The sequence below is a fragment of the Coffea arabica genome, chromosome 7c (genome assembly GCF_036785885.1).
Source record: "Coffea arabica cultivar ET-39 chromosome 7c, Coffea Arabica ET-39 HiFi, whole genome shotgun sequence".
Lineage (NCBI taxonomy): Eukaryota > Viridiplantae > Streptophyta > Magnoliopsida > Gentianales > Rubiaceae > Coffea > Coffea arabica.
In genome coordinates, this window is record NC_092322.1 from 18665682 (window position 1) to 18686766 (window position 21085).

The 21085-nt window shown below is 33.6% G+C and overlaps 1 protein-coding gene, 1 long non-coding RNA gene and 1 pseudogene across 3 annotated transcripts; 1 reads left to right on the forward strand and 2 right to left on the reverse strand.

Moving 5' to 3' along the window:
* Nucleotides 1–2345: 2345 nt before the first annotated feature.
* On the reverse strand, nucleotides 2346–6497 carry LOC140010103 (psbP domain-containing protein 2, chloroplastic-like). The gene is made up of 3 exons (XM_072056441.1): nucleotides 5991–6497; nucleotides 3486–3796; nucleotides 2346–2753 (listed from the first exon to the last, which is right to left on the reverse strand). The coding sequence occupies exons 1-2, from the start codon at nucleotides 6495–6497 to the stop codon at nucleotides 3536–3538; spliced, it is 768 nt and encodes a 255-aa protein (XP_071912542.1). The 3' UTR covers nucleotides 2346–2753; nucleotides 3486–3535.
* LOC140010104 (cytochrome c-type biogenesis protein CcmE homolog, mitochondrial-like) lies at nucleotides 5307–7618 on the reverse strand (annotated as a pseudogene).
* Nucleotides 7619–9816: 2198 nt separating this feature from the next.
* On the forward strand, nucleotides 9817–14164 carry LOC140010148 (uncharacterized). 2 transcript variants are annotated; one of them, XR_011817407.1, is made up of 4 exons: nucleotides 9817–10277; nucleotides 10428–10564; nucleotides 10730–12917; nucleotides 14007–14164. It is a non-coding gene; the product is annotated as an uncharacterized lncRNA (long non-coding RNA). The 2 variants fall into 2 exon arrangements; XR_011817406.1 differs by having other exon boundaries at nucleotides 9820–10277; nucleotides 10730–14065.
* The last annotated feature ends 6921 nt before the right edge of the window (nucleotides 14165–21085 follow it).

Sequence of the window (21085 nt, forward strand, 5' to 3'; positions counted from 1 at the left end):
CACTAGGAAATCAGCATCCACCAAATTTTGCATTCTCATCTCCAGCATTTGCCCACTGCACCATCCATTCCACCATAGGTTCATTCTTTCTCTTAACTAATTGTCTCTCCAGCATAGCTATAGGTTGAACCTTCATCTTCCCCTCTTCATCTACTTTAGGGAAGACAAAATGGAACTCCCTTTTTTCCATTGTCATCTTGAGTTTTGAAACATGAAAAACTGGATCAATTTCAGAATTTTAAGGCAACTTTAACTTATAAGATACTGAGCCACTCTTCTCTATGATTTCATAAGGTCCACGGTGCTTTGCAGGTAACTTGAGGTTCTTTCCCGAGGCCAAAGTTGATTGCTTGTGAAGTTGCAACCTCAGATACATGCATTCTCCCACTTCAAAATCTCTTTTTGATCCTGTACAATCAGCATGCTACTTTCTTGCTTGAGCATGAACTAAATAATTAAGTCCTCTACTCTATCTCCTGTCTCCTATGCAAATAGTCCTCTACTGGCCAGATTATTCGGTTGGAATAGCCTACTAACCAATTGTGGAGCTTTGGATGTATAAAATGCTCCAAAAGAGGACATTTTAAGACAAGCGTGCTAGGTAGAATTGTACTACCATTCTGCCAATGATAATCATTGGGCAAAGCTTTTAGTTTCTACATCCATACTTCTCAAGTACATCTCCAAGTATGGGCTTACTCTCTCACTGGGTACACTAAGGATGATAAGCCATATTCAGCTGCAATTCAGACCTAAGAAGCTTGAAAAATTCTTTCCAGAATTGGCTACTGAGAATCTTATCTTTTTTGAATGCCATATTTTACAAAATTCATGCAGTTTACCAACATTATCTAGGAATAGCTTAATTTACAATAAGAGCTGTAAATGGATGACCTAAACCTATGAAATGACTAGGGAGTATATCAACCACTACCACAATGACATTTTTCTTCTCAAAAGTTGGAAAACTTTCTACAAATTCCATGGTCACATGACCCCAAGAATATTCAGGTATAGACAAGGGTTGTAGCAGTCCAGGGCATGCCACATTCTCATGTTTAGACCTCCTGCAACTGTCATATTTCTAAGTTATCAACCATAAAAGGATAGAATAGTGATTCGTGTAGTTCTAAGCACACAAGTGTCATGGTGGCATTAACATCACAGATCAAGATTCATATCTTATTCATTTACATGGTTAACATGAGCAAGCTCATAAAGAGAATGATGCCATAATTATTAGTATTGAGTACTCAACCAAGCAAATAATCCTGCTAGGGAGGGCATTGAGATGCTTAGCCATGCCATCCTAACTCACATAGTTCACAATTTAACATAGTGGAACTTAGATCTTTTCTGAGTGTTCATGACCAGTAGAACATGCTTTGGTTCATGTTTCTAACCACAAAAATGCACACACAGAAATCCTTTTCAGAATATGCCTCTTACTGGATTTGCTCAAACTGAAAAATCACACAAAAGAGTCTTACATGGCCCATTTGTATGTTTAAATAAGTTTCCAGCAAAGGTTGATAGAATCGAAAATAGGTTTAATCAAGGTTCTCTCACAAAAATTTACTTAACAGACAGAAGATGAGCCATTATCCTTTTGTGTGAGTTCTCAAATGTGGAGCTTAAACATGCCTTTGTTCTTGAGCTTCTAAATCTTCTACACATTAGGTTCAAAATTACTTTACAATGACATGACAATCATGTTTAAACTTGCTATCTTAAACGCTTACTCTACCAGTGATCATGGTCTTCATTTATAAATTTACAAAATCCTTAAGCAGGGGTGTTATTGGAAGATCATTTGACAATTTTTTAAGAAAAATACATTTAAAAGATGAGTTAAACTTACTGAAGTTACTTTTATAGTAATGTGCAAATCTTACAAAAACCATAACAGAGTAGTTAATTTCTTGACAAACAAAAACTAGTTAGTAACTATTTAATAGACACTTTACCTTATAAAATTTCTCTAAAATCATAATGAAATATTGTCAAATCAGATGGATTTATATAATTTGGAGATATTCAGAGAAAGTTGTATATCACAATTGTTTCCTTTTGAGAAACAGAAAATAGCCATCACTAGCTAAAACATTTGCTTGTCTCTAATAAAAGACACACATTGAGTTGCAGTGAAGATCCACGAACCACACAAAATAATTTAGTTTGCGCTAAAATTATTGCACCCCTTAACGCCCCAGCTCCTCTAGTGGTATAAACTGAAGTAGAACTCTCCCAAGGGAAGAAAGCATGGACAATTTTCTCATTTTTGTTAAAAAAAAAATATGGTTGACAAGATAATGAGCTAAGAAAAACACGACATGAGAAAGTCCTGGACTGCAAAAAAGCTCTCTCATTGCACAACCAATGTTACACTGGATGTGAAACAATACACATGAAACAAATTAGTTACTGTCACAGTATCAACAGAAGCAAATAATGTATTGGAATTGAGTAGCAAGAGCTGTTTGCTGCAGTACACCAAATTCCTACAAAAGCAGCTCCTATAAGATTCTCTTTTGCAACATTAATTTGGTTGACCGCAACCACTGCTCCCCTAATTTTAAGCCTGTTTGTCTTGCTCTCCAAAGTCAAAACTGAGCTTTTTGATAATAAGTTGAAGGTATAGCCAAGACCCATGTGTAGCCAAGGTAAGAAGATGACATCAAACAACCAACTTTTGGTTTGTTGCTATCCAAAAGGTGATGCCCAAGCACAGGTGATCCATAAGTTACAAGAACCTACACATCATCATACATTCTGAGAAACTCCACTACAAGTGAATTTCATGCCAAAAGAAAAAACGTGCGTGTAGCATCCAAATAGCAAATGATACCAAATAACACAAAGGTTTTTACTCAATGGAATTCATTTGTGAACATTACCACTTACTCACATCAAAAAGATCTATATTTCATTGTTCACTTCAAAAAATGTTTTACTATTTTGTTCCTGAAAATTCTAAAAGGAAAAAGGAAAGAAAAATCCATTTTTAGTCTCCTCAATTATGCTGATATAAGCTTTAGTTAAAAGTGTTCGCATGCTATGTCTTCTAACTTTTTCTAAAATATTCTATCCAATCAGGTCATTCAGCAATTTTTTTTTTTTTTAATCTTGGACAACAGAACTGGTTGCCGTTCTATTCCCCAAGTCTTAGACTAGCAATTCAAGCAAAGCCTAAACTACTTGGGCTTAAGAATGGAGAATGCTAGCCCATGGGCTAACAAAGCTGCCAACAGACAAAAATATAATGCTTCAAAGCAATGCAGGTAGACTCACTTCAGGCAAATTTCAAGGCAGAACTAATAATATTAAACAACGAAGGTATTAGCAAACCCCAAAACTTAGAAAGCCAACCAGATTTTCTAAAGCCATCAGAAAAGAAGTGCAAAAGCTACTGAAGCAAGTCAACAAGTGCGATGATATGTGCAACCCCATTTTCTTGAGAACATATAGAAACTAAGCAAACGTACCTGAAACCTCAACCAAGCAAACATACCCCATTTTCTGGTATCATGCTTATTCATGTTGAAGGTGCAACATCAAAAGAATGAAGAACTTGTTCCAGAATCATTCGTTTATCCTTGTCAAGAGGGACCTCTAATCCATCAGAGTGAGAAATATTCAAAAGGTAAAGCTTTTTCGATGCTACAAATGCAGCAGAAAATATCCTCTTCATTCCACCCCTTGTGCTATCAACTTTGTACTCAATCTCATACACTTGAAGGCCTTCCTTGTTTGATCTCTCTGAAACTGATATAAACTGAGCTTCCTTTGTACTTTCCTTCGCCCAAAAAAAAAAAGGCTTAGCTTCAATCTAATGTTCAAGTATCTACAGATACATGCATTCTTATATCTGAAACCAGTAGGAAGTTTCAGCACCACATATTAGCATGGCTGAACATGCTGCAGTGATGGCAGCATAGGAAAAAATGCAGTGTCACTCAAAAGTCTGATTTATGCTGATTTATTATGCAAGAGATAAGCATTTAGAAGGATCAGCCACAAAATTAAGGGGAATGTGTTCATTTTATGAGAACAAGTGTTATTTTGATCTATATTACAAATGCTGCTATATGATCCAATCATTGTGGAGCAAAAAGAAATCTCCTTTTTTTAATTGAGCTATCATTGGAAATAATAGTTAAATGAACAAGGTTTAGTTAGAGAATTTTGGAGTTTCCTGTTGCTGGTAATTGAAGATGAACTAGATCTCGTAAAATTTTTGGACCAGATTTACAGCAGACACTTGTCACTTCCAAATAATTTCAAGGACACAAACATGAACCATATCTTTAATCTTCAGAGGAAAAAAAGAACTACTCCTAATTATCAAACAGCCCATACTACCATTTGACAACAATTGTGCAATGTCTTTGAAAAGAATATTCAACAAGAGCTTTGGACAAGGATTTAATGCCTTTAAATTGTTAGAAACTACTGATACATGAAGTTGTTTAGACTCCCAAAACCAGATTGGTGCAAATGGATTATTCACATCCTTCCTTTATTTTGTTTTCATTTTCATGATGAAACATGATTTGTCAACACAACAACTGACTCTTCTTGTCTGTGCTTCTCCACATTTACCATTTATTATTGAAATTCTGTTTCTCAACCAGTGGCTGCATTCATATAAGAGTTCAAGCATTCACCTTGTAGCATGAACTCCTTTCTGATTTTTGAAGAAGTTTATACCAGCAGATTTTACTTCGAAAAAATCCATTTAGTAAACATTTCTTTTTCTTCTATAAGTTAATGTTTCAGATGGAAAATGTTCAAATAGTTAAAAAGCACACCAAAGAAAGAGCTTCTTCATATCAAGAAGGAACCGCAACTTTCAGCTTCATGCCAGTTGCTCCAGGAAAAACACATAAGATTGACTATTGTATCTAGTAAAACCCATAAGGGATCAAAGAATTTTTGCATAGAATTGGGAAACAATTATTCCATACTGGTATTAAAAAGAAAAAAAATCAGATAAAATCTTCAAAATGAGTGTCTTAAACTAGCCAAGACTAAGGTGGTAATCACTCAACATATTCAATCTCTGTCCTCATCTTTCTTTGGTATCAGTTTCCTAATCCTATTGAATACTAGTTGATTAACTTTCCAATCTTTCTTATAGGTTTCTCTCAATCACATTTCTATCTAACATTAAACTGTTTATTTGCCAACATAATTTCCCATGGGCAATACAGGCCATAATTATAACTTCAACCATTACTTCAACTGTTTGCAGACTTGGACACCTACCAAAATAGATTTCCAAAATTCATAAAACTGCTGTTCCATTTTCATGACAGGTGACCCTTCATATCCAACATTTTCATGACAGATGACTAATCATATCCAACATTTCTCAAACTTCGTATCTTTGCCTTAAGACTTAGGCAAATCCATTTGAACTGCAATAAACTCTCCACTTCAGAAGATCTAATTTCTACTCCAAATGCCCATCAGCAGCCACTTTCTTTCTCAATGGGCAACAGAAAATCAGAAAAGCACTATCACTACTCTGAGTCTCTGACCTAGAAACATGTCAGGAGCTTAATACTGACAGGGCAAGGCATGTAATAAATCAACTTCAACTACCCGTATAGTACACAATCACACACTCTGCAGATTTAGGGACCTGGACCACCGTAAATCACCACTATTTGCGGCTATTAACCGCTCTGATGAACCAAATAATTTTCCCATGCTGTGCAGGAGCCCACCAAACCGTGTTTGGATGCACACCTTGTGCCATTTTTTGTGCTATCAGTGTTTTTGTTTCTTCCAATTAGACACTTTTTCAAATAATCCCTCCAGCAAATTTCTTGTCACCGATGCATTTCCTTCTTCCATTCCATCAGACCAGTCCAAAGAAACTAAATTGTTATAAATCCACAAATCCAAGTAAGCACTCAAAAAATACCAGCAAATTTCTAGCTGTCTTAAAGAAAACCAGTAATTCAAGTGAGAAATAAACAGACCTTGCGCCTTTCGGCTTCAATGAGCTTGTCTGCCACAAACTGCGGAGTGCCAAAATCTCTAAGGCTTGAAATTCGAACAGGGATGACAACAATCCCAACATTGTTAGACCCTTTATTTGCCTCCTCAAACAGAACAGTCGCCCCAGCTTTCTCTACCTTAATCCAAGAAGAGGGCCTGAGGAGAGTGAAGCCCTCTTTAGAATCAGTATATCTTTCCAGTGTCAACACTTGATTAGCCATGGCCATAGACAAGCTTCTAGAAAAAGGGTCGCTACATACCAGTAAGGAGGAAATGCTCAATAAAACTCTCCTGCCCAAGAAAACAACTGAACTGAAGTCATTGCTCGCGTGAGAACGACATGGAGAAGCAGAATTTGAAGAGAAAAAGAGGGATGCAGATGGAGTTGCTGCTGATCTTGTAGGAGAAGGGGATGAGGCTATCGTGAGATTCTGAATGTGGCTGGAGTTGGAGAAGGGAAAGGTAAGACCATGCACCAGCATTGTCATTAGTGGTGGGATGGAGAGGATGTCTACCAAATGCCAGAATCATAATATATAGAGTGAATGGTCACTCAGCTATTCAAAATGGCACCCTTTGCCGTCAAACCTTTTTTTGTGGTAAAAAAGATCACTAAACTCACATAAACCAGCAGAGTCATTTTATCGATTTTTAACGATGTCTCGTCCAGTTACAAGGGTCCTTGAGTTGTACGAATTTTCTAATAGGGGCAAAAATGTCCAAAAATTTATTGGGACAAGTGAACCTATAGAAGCTCTCATCAAAATCAAAATCATTACCAATTCCCCTAAACCTTTGCAGTTCCAACAGCCCCATCTCCGGCTCCTTTCCCCTCTGCTCCTTGCTATTGCTGTTGCTTCTGAATCAAAACCTTCTTATTCTTCTCGATTGTCGTCGCCACTTCTGGAGGCATATATTTCTCATCATGCTTAGCTAAAACCTCAGTGGCCTTAAAATAACATTTCCTACTCCTAGCTTTCTCCGAAACCATAAACGCCTTCCCATGATTACTACTACTACTATTTCTCTCCCTGGAAACATCTTTATCCTTCTATTTCTTCGGAAACGGCCTAATAAACCCTTCCACCACAACCGAATGCCCTTCCCGGAACAAATCCGGCAACAAAGCCTCGTACTTCACCAAAATATCAGTCATTAAGTATGTGATCATGAACTCCATCTTCGACGACAAGGGAGTCTGCGTCAAATTGCCCTCCAGAATGAGCCCGCCAAGGCGGAACTTGGATTTTGAAGCGTTTTGGGAATATTTCGCTAGGGCATCGATTGGCGTGATGTAGAAGACGAGCTGGTCTTGAAATTGGTTGAGGACGATGACTATAAACCCTGCGATGCAGCTGAAGGTCAGGGCATAAGTCAATAGCCAGTGGGTTTGAAGTTGTCTGGCTCGGGCTCCAATGTCGGATCGGTTTGGACGAACAGGTCGAGCTGGCCTGGTGGAGAAGAAGCGGAGGTTTAGGGAGAGGTTGTGGTGGCTGGGAGGATAGAGGGAGAATATTGGCTGAGATTTCAAGAAGGTGGTGGTGCTAAAAGAGTTGTGATAATTGTGGTGACGGAGGAAGGTGGTGGTTGTGGTTGTGGCGGCAGCTGGTCAGAGTCGGCGGAGGAGATGGGAGGCTACTCTTTTTTTTTTTTTTTTTGTCAGCAACGATATATTTTTATAATCTACTCTATCCTAATCTAGGGAGAGGGGAGCCTAAGGAGGCTGTGGAAGGGGCTAGTGGGTATACAGACCCAACTAGACCAAGGGAGTACTATGGTACAACCTTTAGATTTTTTTCGCTGCTGGTGAGGTTTGAACCCTCACCAACAGCCCAAGGAGGGACTTAAGTCCTCCCTGGTGGCCACTGAGCCAATGGTCCAGTGGTTAGATGGAAGGCTACTCGAGAGTACATTTGTAAACAATCTATGGGTTCACTTGTCCCAATAACCTCTTGGACATTTTTGCCCTTATCAGAATATTCGTTCAACTCAAGTCCCTTGTAATCGGATCAAACACCCTTGTAATCGGATCATACACCGCTGAAAATCGGTAAATAACTCCACTAGCTCGTTTATGCGAGTTTAGTGACCTTTTTGGCCACAAAAAAAAATTGATGACCAAAAGGCGCCATTTTGAATAGTTGAGTGACCGTTTCGACCATTCACACTAGTATAAATGTTGGGTACATCGCTATCTCATGTAGGAGTCCACATTTGTTCTATCAATGTCTGTGTATTTTTTAACCAACTTTCTTTAGTGGAATTGGCCATCACCTTTAATATAGGATGGGAGGTCAAGATTCAAACCTTGCCTCTCATCAAAAAGTTGACACTTAATATGGCTTTGCTTAGATCCATGTGGGTGCTTTACTCCCATGTGATCCGATGGTGGTTTAGTTCTCGTCAGTTCCTCGTGACCTTAGATTAAGAATAGGAATAGAAGTAGTTGTAGACGATGATAATTGACAAAAAAAAAGTCTATGTACTTTTTGATTAGCTATTATTTTTCTCGATTTCCTTTTGTTCCTTTTTTTTTCTATCAATTTTGGATAATCTTTGCACAAATATATTAAAATTTATGGTTAGTGGGATAAAATCCAATCACAGCATTTATTATTATCTTTATCACATGTATTGTCACGTTGAATTCTTGATATGTCTCTTCTAGTAAATTTCTATCTCTCTTGATGGCTCATTTTTAATTGATCCTATTAGAATATTTTTCAAATTAAATTTTGAAACGAACATTAGCTTTATTACATAACTTCTATATATTACAGGCTCAAATACTTTTTCTTTGGAGTTATAGGCATGTTTATCATCGAAGTTTCATTCGGATGAGCGATATGTTGGACGGTATGGCGGAAGAGGGTGTAAATGAGAGATCCCGGATTTAAGACCTTCTCACCTCCCACTTACCCAAAAAAAATTTTTATTTATAGTTCTCTGCATAATTTTTACTATAAATTCTTAGCAATTGTAAGCAAATCCGAAACCTGTCTTATTCAAGTATTGTAGTTTTAAATAATTACATTTGGAAGCATAAAGAATTTTTCATTCCATTGGAGATGTTTTGAAGTTTGGAGTTTGTAGTAATTATGTGGTATAGAGAAATTATATAAAATTTTTTATACATAGAAAATTATATTGTGATATGGTTGAAAATCATTTTGCTTACATAAATAATTTATACAAGTTTTTAGAAAATGTTTTTAAAATTTTTCACGTTGATGCTATTGCTTTTTTTCCCCAACTTTTTGTTCTAGATTTAGTTAAATTATTTTTGCCTTTTAGTTGTCACAAAGCTAGCGTGAAGAAGCAAAAGAGTTACACAAAAATATTGTTTATTCCTACATCAAGGGGATTGATCACGAAATTCTGAACAAATGAGTCTCAAGTTATATTTATGGAAAGAAAAATATAAGAATGACATGTTTTATTTTATGATGTCGCTTCCAACCAAAGATAATTGCCTGTACAAATGGATAGGGTTGAATCTAGTTATCAAACATATATAGACTAAGAGCTTAGGAACTTGCCAAAATGTTTGTGATTGCAGCTGACGTGTCATTTCAGGATTGGCTAAAAAGTTGTCATCCTCCACGACCTGTGCACGTGACCGGACGCTTGCAAATTGGACTATTCTATGAGCCACCGAATGTTTTGCTTGCATGCAATCCACTGAAAAGAATGACAATAATTGTGCTAGTGTGGTCGTCAGCCACGTGTTCAGATGTGATTGGCTTCATGGTGACGTGGCGCGAGGTGATTGGTGGCAGCTTTGGTTTTCTTGCATGTGAAAATTTTTTTCCCATCGCCTTTCCTTCCGTTTTTCCACCAGCTCTACCTTTGCCTTTCCCTTTGCCTTTCCACCAGTTCTACCCGCTCTAGACGTCCTTCTCTACCCACTCCAAATTGCTTCCAGACTGGGTTATTCATAGTCAGTTTGCTTCTCTACCCACTCCAGCCGTACATTTCGTCTGCCAAGTCCCGAGGATTAGGCGCTTGTGATGATGAGACCTGTTGGTTGTCCCCTTATTTTTTCAAGCATATGGATCATGGGGTAGGCTCGAGGCAACAATTTCCCCAAAGCTCCATTCTTTCCATTCTCTCCCATCCCTGCTTCCTTTTCCCCCTTGTCAAAGTTCATCCGAAGCCGACTATAGCTTATTCAAAAGATGGTCTTCAAGTATTTTCTGCTCTTTAACAACTATCTTGGAGAAACCAACAACACTCAAAACCTACCATTTTTTGTTCTATTTTTTCAGGTATGTTGTAGATTTGTTCGTTTATTTTTTTTCTCATTTTTTTTCCTCGTATGCTTTTTTTGGAGCATGGCAAAACAAAAATAAAATTATCCAGAACAAGTTCTTTGTCGGTGCATGTCACTTTCTCTGGATTTGTTTTATCTTTTGCAGTGAACTGTTTAGCTAGACTCTCACTTAACATTCTGGGAAGGAAGTTTGGTATGCCTCCTCCAAAAGATGATCTTCTCTCTGAAAAGTATTTTGGAACAAACTAACAACTTCCATTTTTTGTTTCTTTTTTTTACCAGGTATGTTGTTCATTTGTTCGCTCTTTTTTGCCCAATTTTTTTTCCAAAATTTTGTTCTTGTATGCTTTATTTGGAACATGATTTTTAAGAGAACAAAATCAACATTATCAAGAATATTGTTGGCGGATATCATTTCCTCTAAAATTTTTTGTTTTCCTTTTGCAGTGGACTTCCTAACCAAACTCTCGCTTAGCATTCTAGGACAGAAGGGAAAAAAGTCAATCTTTTGCACTATAATCAGGTGTTTTCTAAGGATATCCTCTCTTTTATTCTGTATTTTTTTCTTGGCTACAAATGGTATTTTTTTAGTATTTTTCCCATGTGGTCGTAGTCTGCAGTAGTGGTTATTCGGTTTTGTGTTATTATGATGGATAAAGAAAGAGAGAGAGGTCACAAGGAGGGCTTACTATTATTTGAGTTTTTTTTCTCATAACTCATAAGGAGGACTTACTATTATTTGCATTTTTTTGTTGCCTTTTTATTGTTGGGTATAGTAGTATTTTAGTCTTTTCAATTTCATCAATCATTGAAAAGGTAATACTTTGTAGAGAATTTCTTAAGCCAAAATAACAAAAAGATGCAAGGATTCATTCTATTTTCAGAAAAATTTGTTTTTGTTCTTTAGTATTTCATCATCTTATTATTGTGTTTTTTACGTGTTATAGGTGCAAACAAATGATTAATGATCCAGTCTTCCGGAAACTAGTCATGAAATTGGAAAGTTTTTATGTTGAAAACATTGTGCACTATGAATTCTTTTGCTTTTGGGTCTAACTGTCTAAGGATGGTGTTCATTATTGGACAGTGTAATTCTTTGATTTTTGCTTTCTAAGTGCTTTACTATTTGAACGCTGCTAGCACTACTTTGAATGGTAGATACTGATTTTAAATTAAAGTGGGGAGTTTTTTTTTAAATTTTGGGTATATTATTGATAAATGAAGTGATCTTGTCTATGTTTTTTGAGGTTATTGTCAAGGAAAGGAGAAAACAAAAAGCTTGGATGACTTTTATTGTTAAGCATTAGGGTTACACAAATATGCTAAACTTAATGCTTACTAACTTTGTTATTAAAAGTTCCAATAATTTTTTTGTTATTGCAGCAAACCATTTTAATTCCTATTGCCACTCAAGAGATTTGATCTATATCTTTTTACTCATTTAGATTTTTTCCTTTTTATCCTATTAAGACAATATACGAGGTTTCATTTGAGGGATATTTACTTCACAAGTTTAGGCATACCTGATGTATACATTTTGTGCATTAGGCAAAAGCCATGTTTATGGTTTTCGTTCAATTACCACTGCAAGATTCACTGATTAATATGCAAGCTGTTTACATCCGTGCAGCATGTTCAGCCTATTATTTTCTGCACTTTTTCTTATAAGGATGTAACATTTTCAAGTGAAGAAAAACCCGTATTGATTATAGCTTTATCTTTGAGTGGTCCCCAATAAGAGAACTCAAGAATAGAGATGTGTTTTTGATCTGTACCACGTCAATGATTGTTGTACTAGGGGTCTTGTTTGTACATCTATTACTCATAGCAAAGGGTTATACTCAAATTTAAGCAATCCCAGGCCTTTTATTATTGGTAAACTCTTTAAAATAAAAAATATTATAACATGATAATTTAAATAATACTTCTACATTTATAATTTCTCTGATTAGACGCTTCACAATGATGTTTTTCCTATAGGTTTTTCTATTAATGCTGGTGTGTTCTCTGAACATTATCAACAAATCAATCTACTACTACTTCTTTTGTATAATAAAAAATGTCATTTTATCCTTTCTGTACAAGGCCATGCAAGATTTTTTCATGGCTGATCAACTTTGTAGCTAGGTTAGCTCAGCTACTTGTGTCTTATGCAGTGACTTTTCTCATTACTTTAAAAGAGGTTTTGCCATACTTAAAAGGTCATGTTTACTATGATTATCTCTACTATATCTACTGAATTTATCATTATCTAAATTGATCAGGGAATGATGCTCAGAAACCTTGAGTATGTAGCTTGCTACTATTTATCAGGATGCTACAAAACTCAGGACTATGGACTTGCATGAGGAGTAACAACTATAGAGACTTAGCTTATGCAGTTTCATTCCTTCCTTGTTATTGGAGAGCTATCGTTTGGTTGAGAGGATTGTAGAGATCACCATCTATTACCAGCCAGATTTTGGAGTCACAATTATGATGATTAGTAGTATTTGTGACTTCTATTACATTTTTCTTTCTACTCTTCAACTCTTGATTCCTTTCTAAGCTAAACAATGAGCTTTTTTTTTTTCTTCTTTTTCCTTGCTATTCTCAAACTGCTTTCTGCATACCACCTTCTTTTGCTCAATTGTTGGTAAGTAATTAGTTGCTAGAAGATTATTCTTCATTTTTCTTGCTCTTTCTTTTTTTTTCTTGTACTTTTCTTCCTTCTGGTGCATCTGCTGAGTGGGTTTAAATTTTTCTTGTTTTTCTAAGACTTTGAAATCCCATTTTTGCCTTTCTTCTGTCAACAACTTTTGCATCACTATACCTTTTTTGTATTGTTCGTAGCTTTTTGTTTTGTTTGGATTCTGTCATGAGTTGCTTCGACTATTCTTTTTTATGTTACTGACCTTTAATTTTTTAGCTTTTTCCATACACACACACACATTTATGTGGTTTGTGCTTTGTTCCATGATGTAGGACATTTGTAGGCATTTTTTAAATTATTTTTGGGAAAAAATTTAATGTGCAATAATTAGAGTTTTTTAAATATGTTGTTTTCATATCATGCTTGGTGGAATTTCTCTTTTATTTTTTTAATAAAGTTTAATATGTTCGAATTCTGGTTTACAGATATAATGTAGAGGTTTTTGTTTGTTGATGATTGCCTGGGCTAAATTTTTTTACTTCTTTGATGTCTAAAGTTTTATGTGACTAGAAATTTAGGAATCTTAAAAATCTAAATGTTTGTTTATCTCCATAGCGCTTTTCCATAATTTTGACGTTTTTCTCTTCGTTTTCTGCTTTAGAGATTAGTTATTTTAATATTTGCTTTGTTTGCATTGCTAATTTGCTCTTTTCCTCTTATTAAAAAGGAAAAAAGAAACTATTGACATCACCAAGAGATCTCCCCTCAAATTCTGGTTTTTGACATTGACTTTCTTTTCTTCTCTTTTCATTTTCTTATTTGGGCTTTTGCTTTGAACTCACTGAATTTGTGATGGTTACTCTCATATTGGTAAGAAACTTTGGCCATGATTTTTTTTATTTGCTCAAAAGACACCAATTTTTCTAGATTGAGAATGATTCTTCCTTACACTTATCCTATTTCTTTCAGCATGTACAAAGAATGTAATTTTCGTTTTCTTTTTATTATAAATTTAGCTTACCTTACACAATAAATAAAATTAAAATTAAATAAATGTTTAAGCTTACATGTTCCATCTTATTTGTTTTGCAGATTAAGCGAAACTTGAGTACTGGTTGCTTTTTTGTTGAGGTCGGAGCAAACAATGAAAATTTCTCAACTTTTCTTTTTTTTTTTTTTCCTTTCAATTATGTTATGAATTTGCTATTCCAAGTTATAGGAGCCAATATGAGGACTTTGTCGAGCTAAAATGCATGATTATCTATATTCATTTTTTCTCCTCTAATTTCTTTTATTTCCAGGACAAGTAAATGATTATCTAACTCAATCATGCAAAAGTTTACGAACAAAACTATCAGTTTCTCCTCAAATATATCTTTCTTTTTTTTTATTTTCCTTTCATTATATCCAAAAACAAGGGGCATCTTAATAATCTCAGTAATCTATTCATTATATTATCTTGCATTTCCTTAACAAATTACCTATTTTCATTGTTTAATAAAACTACAAAAATATAACCACAAAGATTTAAGTTCATTTTTATATAATTTTTCATACTTAATCTCTAAATTTGAATAACTGGCCATTTTTGGGCAAGGTTGAAAATTACACCATGCATCGCACTGCGTTCTCCTCCTAGTTATTATATAAGAAGAGAGTGGATAGTTATTGTAGCAACCCAATGAATGCTAAATAGCTCTCCTTTAGTTTGACACATGCCATACCCTTCTTTTGAAGAAGCTATTACATGCCGCATTTTTCTTTCGAGGAAGGTATTTCATTTTTTCTTTTGTTCTTTTTTGTCTTTTTTTTTTGTTCACCTTATTTCCTTTCTCCGGCTAAAGACAACTAAACAAATCCTCATTTACACTGCAATTTCTTCATTTAGTTTCGACTCTGTACTCCTTTATTTTTTTTCCTTCATCCTAATTGTTTACTCTGCTGTTGATACATTTTCTTTCAATTTTGTTTGTAATTAACCAAATGAATGGTTTTGTTGCAGGAGATCAAGGATGGGTTTGCTATTTCTTTTTTTGCTTAGTCCAATAATTATGATTCATGGTCTTCTACTCTTAACGTCTCTCTCTATTTAATTTTTTTTTGGTTATTTTTTGCCTCCTAATCAGAAACCTTTGCTTATTCCTTTTCTCGCCATTTCCTTTTTCATTTGGATTTTTTCTCTCCTTAAAAGAGGCAAGTTGTAGTTTGTATGTGATACTGTGAATACTTTTTCCCCCCAAATATAAATAAACGTGTTTTTTTTTCAATTTTTCAATTTTATTTATTTTGAAATTACTTTTTGACCTTTTTCATTTTTGGAAAAAAATTTCCTAATACTAAGAAAATGATGGATAGTGATTACATGAAGAATCTTTAGGTTGATAATGAAAGAATTGTGACTACCTTCCTCCCATAAAATAATGAACGCCATTGTACATATTCATTCCAATTTTAATTTTTTATTTATTAAAATTCTTATTTGATAATAGAGTGACAGTGCAAGAGTGCAGGAAGAGGAATCTGACAAGTGAAAGTCCAAGGTAAAGTATGATCAGCAAGGAAGTGGCTAGGCCTATTGAATTAAAAATTAATCAAAGTCTCTTAATTTATGGATAATTAATTATATTTTGATATTTTGATTTATATAATGTTTCTTAATAGTGAAAAGTGCTTATTTACTGGATAAGGTGGATGGTATGTAAAATAATTATTGGGACTAGCAATTAAGGATGTGAAGAAAATATTTCATATCTTTTCATTTTGAATTACTAGCCCGTGTTCATGATAGGTAATTTATTTTCATGGATTTTAATTTTAGCAATGATAGCCTGAGAATAAAAGAAGTGTAAAATTAGATTTTAGAATCTTTTGCTTAAACTAGTTTTATATGATTTCGTACGCTTATCCTTTTTTATTACCACTAATGGTTAATAATGTAATTAGAGTTGTAGATGATTGCAAAGTATGGAACCAAACATATCATCACTATTTGGTTGAAAGAGTTGGTAATATTTTGTTGATTTAACTAGTTAAAATGATTATGGTTTTCAAAGGATTGCAATTGGTAGTGGAAGTTAGCATTAAGGCTTTCAACCTAGAGTGTTAGTCGACAAAATATTATTAGAAAATTCAATTTTGATTAAGAAAATATTTTTTTAATCAAACAAATTGTTGGTTTCAAATTTGTGTATGTAGATTTGGAAACATGGTAATTCATATTTTTATCTAAAATTACTATTTGTATTATAGACCTATTTGGTGAATAATGTTTTCATCTGTTTGTAATGCTATTAAGCAGGATTTAAATGGACGGATTAACTCACTTTTTCTCTCAAAAAGAAATAAAAATGTGCAAGTTTGTGTGTTTTTATTGCCGTTGAAGATTGTGACAAGTGTTGGTGGCTTTCTAAGTTTTTTCTAATTATTAAAGTGCTATAGAAACATTATGATTGCTTTTTGTTTAGTTACAACTAAAACTATGATACTATTAAACTGACAATGCACTTATAATGGATTTGCTTTCTCTTCTTTTTTGATATCATTATGTACACATAATATTAGTTAAAAAATCTTTGTCCAAATCACAATAAATTGAGGGCTAACATCATAGATGGCATTTCGCTTCATAGCAAATTTTAATTATTTTGATACTCAATTTTCTCCTATATTTCTATTCATTATGTAACTAAGCTTTTAAGGGGCTCTACTTGTGCCTTGCACAACCATGGTACCTCTTATGTGTGTGTATGTATATATATATATATATTGAATGATGAAAAGCAAGGTTGAAGTAGACCCCCTAGCTTAGTAAGACAACTAAAATGAGTTATGTTTGCCTCAGTCTGCACAGTTTTATATGATCATTGATATAATTTACTAGAATGAACCAGCTTGTGCAAGTACAGCCTGGGTTCACCTACAAAATTCTGGCCAAAATTGATCACACTATAATTTGCTTTCAAATCAAGAGCAATTATACTTGTTAAAAAATGAGCCTAAAAAATAAAGATTATCTTTAGCGGAATGTTCCAAAAGTTTTCTCCTACTTGCTTATTGTGATGCAATATAGATACATCTTACTGTATTATACAAGCAAACAACAACAAAGAATTGAAAGACCAAGCACATGAGAAATGCAAAATCAATTAAATGCTAACATAAATGATATATACTTCATAAAACTCAAATATCATGCTATTATAATTATAACTGCATAAAATTTCACCACTATTTTTTTTTCAAACAAGACACCATCATGTCAAAACTTCCATCCTACAAATTCACAATAAAACTTGCAAGAAATTCGAATGGAAGGCTATTCAATGCATAAAAAAGGTACAAAAATTTAGTACCAAAGAATTACCATAGGAAGTGCAAGATTCAATTATGCATTGAAAAGGAACTAAAACATCATAATTGCAAAATACAAATTTTGCATTTAGATTTAAGATAGATCTCACAAAAGGAGAATCGACTAGTAAAACCAAAATAATGGAAGCTTTAATGAATATCAAGGAGATCAAACCAAAATAAATAAATACACCATAGTAACAGGATAAAGAGGCAAACAAAAAAAGAAAAATGATAAAGGCTAAATCAATACAGTTAATGAAAAAACTTAAGTCTAGATTTGGCAGTGTGAAACAGGGGAAAAATAAGAATAAAAAAATGGAACATATTAGATAGTAAGAATAGCGGAGGTAAAAGGTCTATTGTCTATATTTCTCCTAAAAAAAAAGAGATGATTATGAATCATGATTTTTGAACAAAGAAAAGAACTATCCAATCTTGCGCAAGAAAAAACATACATTCAGTTAATTATAGAGGAAAAAGGAAAAAATGCATCGACTGAATGGAAGAAGGAAAGACAGAGAAAAATTAGGATGAAGGAAAAGAAGAAGGGAAAAAGCAAAATACTGGATTAAAGAGTTAAAATTGATGGAGGAAGAAGTGACAGTATAAATTAGTTGATTGTTGCGTTACCTCTCCATGGTTAACAATAATCACCTAAAAATGGTAAGATAATAATCTTAGTATAATTAATTATAAAGAAAAAAATTGAAAGGGAAAAACGAAAGATGAAGAAAAAATAGGGAAATGAGGATTGAAGGTAGAGGCAAAAAGAGGAAGAAAAGAAGAATTGGCAGGAGAGATGCTTTTGACTTTTGGCTAACCAAAGAAAATAGTAGAGCAAAAATTCAACTAAAAGTGAAAACTGCCATTTGTCAAAAGAAGAGGCTACACACAGGGCAAAAAGAGATGTTGCTACAGTAATTTCTCTTTCTTTTTATAAATACGAAGATGTATAATAAGGGAGGAAGATAAGCAACATATCATGGAAAATTGTAATGTTGGTTCTTAAAATAATTATGTATTCTTTGGTGAATAGTAAAAAGACTAAAAGACACTGTTTATAAGTAAAGGTTTGGATTTTGGCATCTTGTTACTATCTTACTTGAAAGCATTGTTATAAAACTCCGTCTAGTCCGGAGTTGAATCGATCAATCTAATGAATTAACCATAAGGTCGAGTCAGGTCACTAATTAGATCAATTACGTAACAAACTCGTTGATTAGTCAACGATCTGGCAGTTCAACCGGTGAACTAGGAAAAAATTGTCGGTTGAACCACTAATTTAAAATATTTATTATTTTTTGTAATTTAAAATATATTATTATATTATATAACTATTGTACAACATTGAATCATCCAACCCTATCTGGATCTAATTTCGGGTTGAGTTTAATAATTAGACTTAAAAGTTTCATATACAAACTACTTTTGATTGCTTGTCAAATTCTATGGTAGGATATATTTTGTTTCCATTTGAATCTTGGGAGTTCTATATGTCTTGTTCTTTTATATGGTTTAGATTTCTATATTTACGTGTTGATTGTCGAATTGTTTAATAGCGTATTTTTCTTCTTGAATGTGTGAAGCCATTATGTTGCAAAATTTTAAACACAAAATAGATTTTCTTTACGGGAGAAATGCAGTTTTGATTCTTAATATTTGACCTGTGTGCCAAACTAATTTCTAATGTTTCAACTAAAATAAATATAATCCTCAAAGTTTCTACTTTTAAATAGATTTAAGACAAATAACAGAAATTCAACCATTCTTAACAATTGTAAGATCCAAAAATAACCAAAGAGAGAGAGAGGAAGAGGTGAATTATGTTGAACTAAAAATTATACAATGAAAAGCAATTTCAACCAATTTTTACTAATGAAAATTACCTATGTGAAAAACACTAAATGAGTAAGATAGTAAGGAAAGGTATTGAAAATATGAAAAAGTTAGAAAAATTAAACTAAAATTTTTTTGAGGCTTCAATCACAATAGTAAAAAGTACTTCTCTAGTAGAGTTTTTAATAAAAGTACTTATTAACTGCTTAAGTACTTTTAAATATGTTATTTGGAGACATAATTCAATAAGTACTTATTGTATTGGATGATATGTAATTTGAAAATTTTTAAAAGTATTTATCTCCTTATTTCGTTCATAATATAGGATAAAATTATTAAATTTGATTTTTTTAAATCACAAAAAGTTACTTTAAAAGCACTAAATTTGAGTTTTTGCTAAAAGTGCTTTTAACACCAAAAACTCTACTCCTAATTTTATGGGATGATATTTACCAAACACTTTAAAAGTATTTTTAGCACTTAAAAGTACATTTTTACCAAAAGTATTGCAACCCCAAACGGGGCCTTAGTTTGGCCTTCTCGTAAGTTGTGCCTCTAGCACCAAATTCTTCCTTAATTATTGTCTCAGCAATGTTAGCTCTGATTATCCCCATTAATGATTGGTTTGAAGAGCCAAAACACTAGTAATTTTATTGCCACAAGATCCTCCTTTTGGCAGTGATGGATTTCTCAATATCGAAAGTTGCTACAACTATTGTACATAAATCTAAACATGTATCCTACTTATTGTTAATCCTAGACGCAACCCAATGTTAGGCCATTTATGGTTTCTCGCGGCATATAATTTCTCTAAGGTGGCATACTTTCTACATCAACCCATAGATGTCGAGCAATAGCTAAATATAACATAATAAGCAAAAATATTAGAGAGATAGCAATATGTATTGATCCACTTAGCATAATTTCAAAGTGCACAACTTTATCCAACTAGAATATCTTGACTTCTCATAATCAATCGGCAATCACACAATAATGCTAGCTAAGGTTTTTTTTTTTTTCTAAATAATCATAAGCAGTTAAAGGCTGAGCAAGAGCTAAAAACAAAATCGTAAGCACTAAGAATTACAAAGATAGCAATATGTATTGATCTACTTAGATCAGTTTCAAAGTGCTCAATTTTGTCCGACTAAAATATCTTAACTCCTCACAATCAATTAGAACATGCTAACTACTTTTTTTTTAACTCCAAATAATCATGGGAGATTGAAGACCAAGCACATATCTTAATCTTAACACTTCAAAGAGGACATACATCAAATAGATGGTCTTAATTTTGTACTTCACATGCAAAGTATAGAATCATTATCCCTATATCAAACTCAACCACAAAACAATCATCATAGGATAGAATGACAAGGAATCAACAAAATCTCTATACCAACAACAATAACCAGAGAGCAATTCTTAAAAACAACTACAAAGCAAATCCAGCGACACAATCTCATACACACACATACAAAAAAAAGGCAACTCTTAAAAAGTACCATAAAGTAATTCCCAAGAAAACCAAGTGCAACTCTTACAAAGAACCAAAAGGTAATTTTCCATTTGCCTTAAATTTACAAATAATGAAGTTGATACACCTCAAAAAATCAGAAAGTAATTCTCACAAAATTTGCCATTACCATAACAGATGAGATTGAGTGAAGGTCTTCCTTCCCAGTTTGGCTAGTTACTTTAGTCAAAGAAGATGTAGGAGCAGTTGCTCTAGATTTCTGAACTTTGAACAGTTGCTTTTTTAATGCAAGATTTGTTACCGTGTTTGGCAAAAAAAAAATTCTCACAAACAACCAACAAGCAATTCTTAACTTGGCTTAAAGAAATCTTAATTTGCCTTAAAGGAATTACAAATAAATTATAAGTCGCATATCATGAATCTTGCAAAACCAAAACCGTATTTGCTCTATCCCTAACTCAACATAGCAATTGGGTAGCAAAGCATCTAAAGCAAACCACAGTAG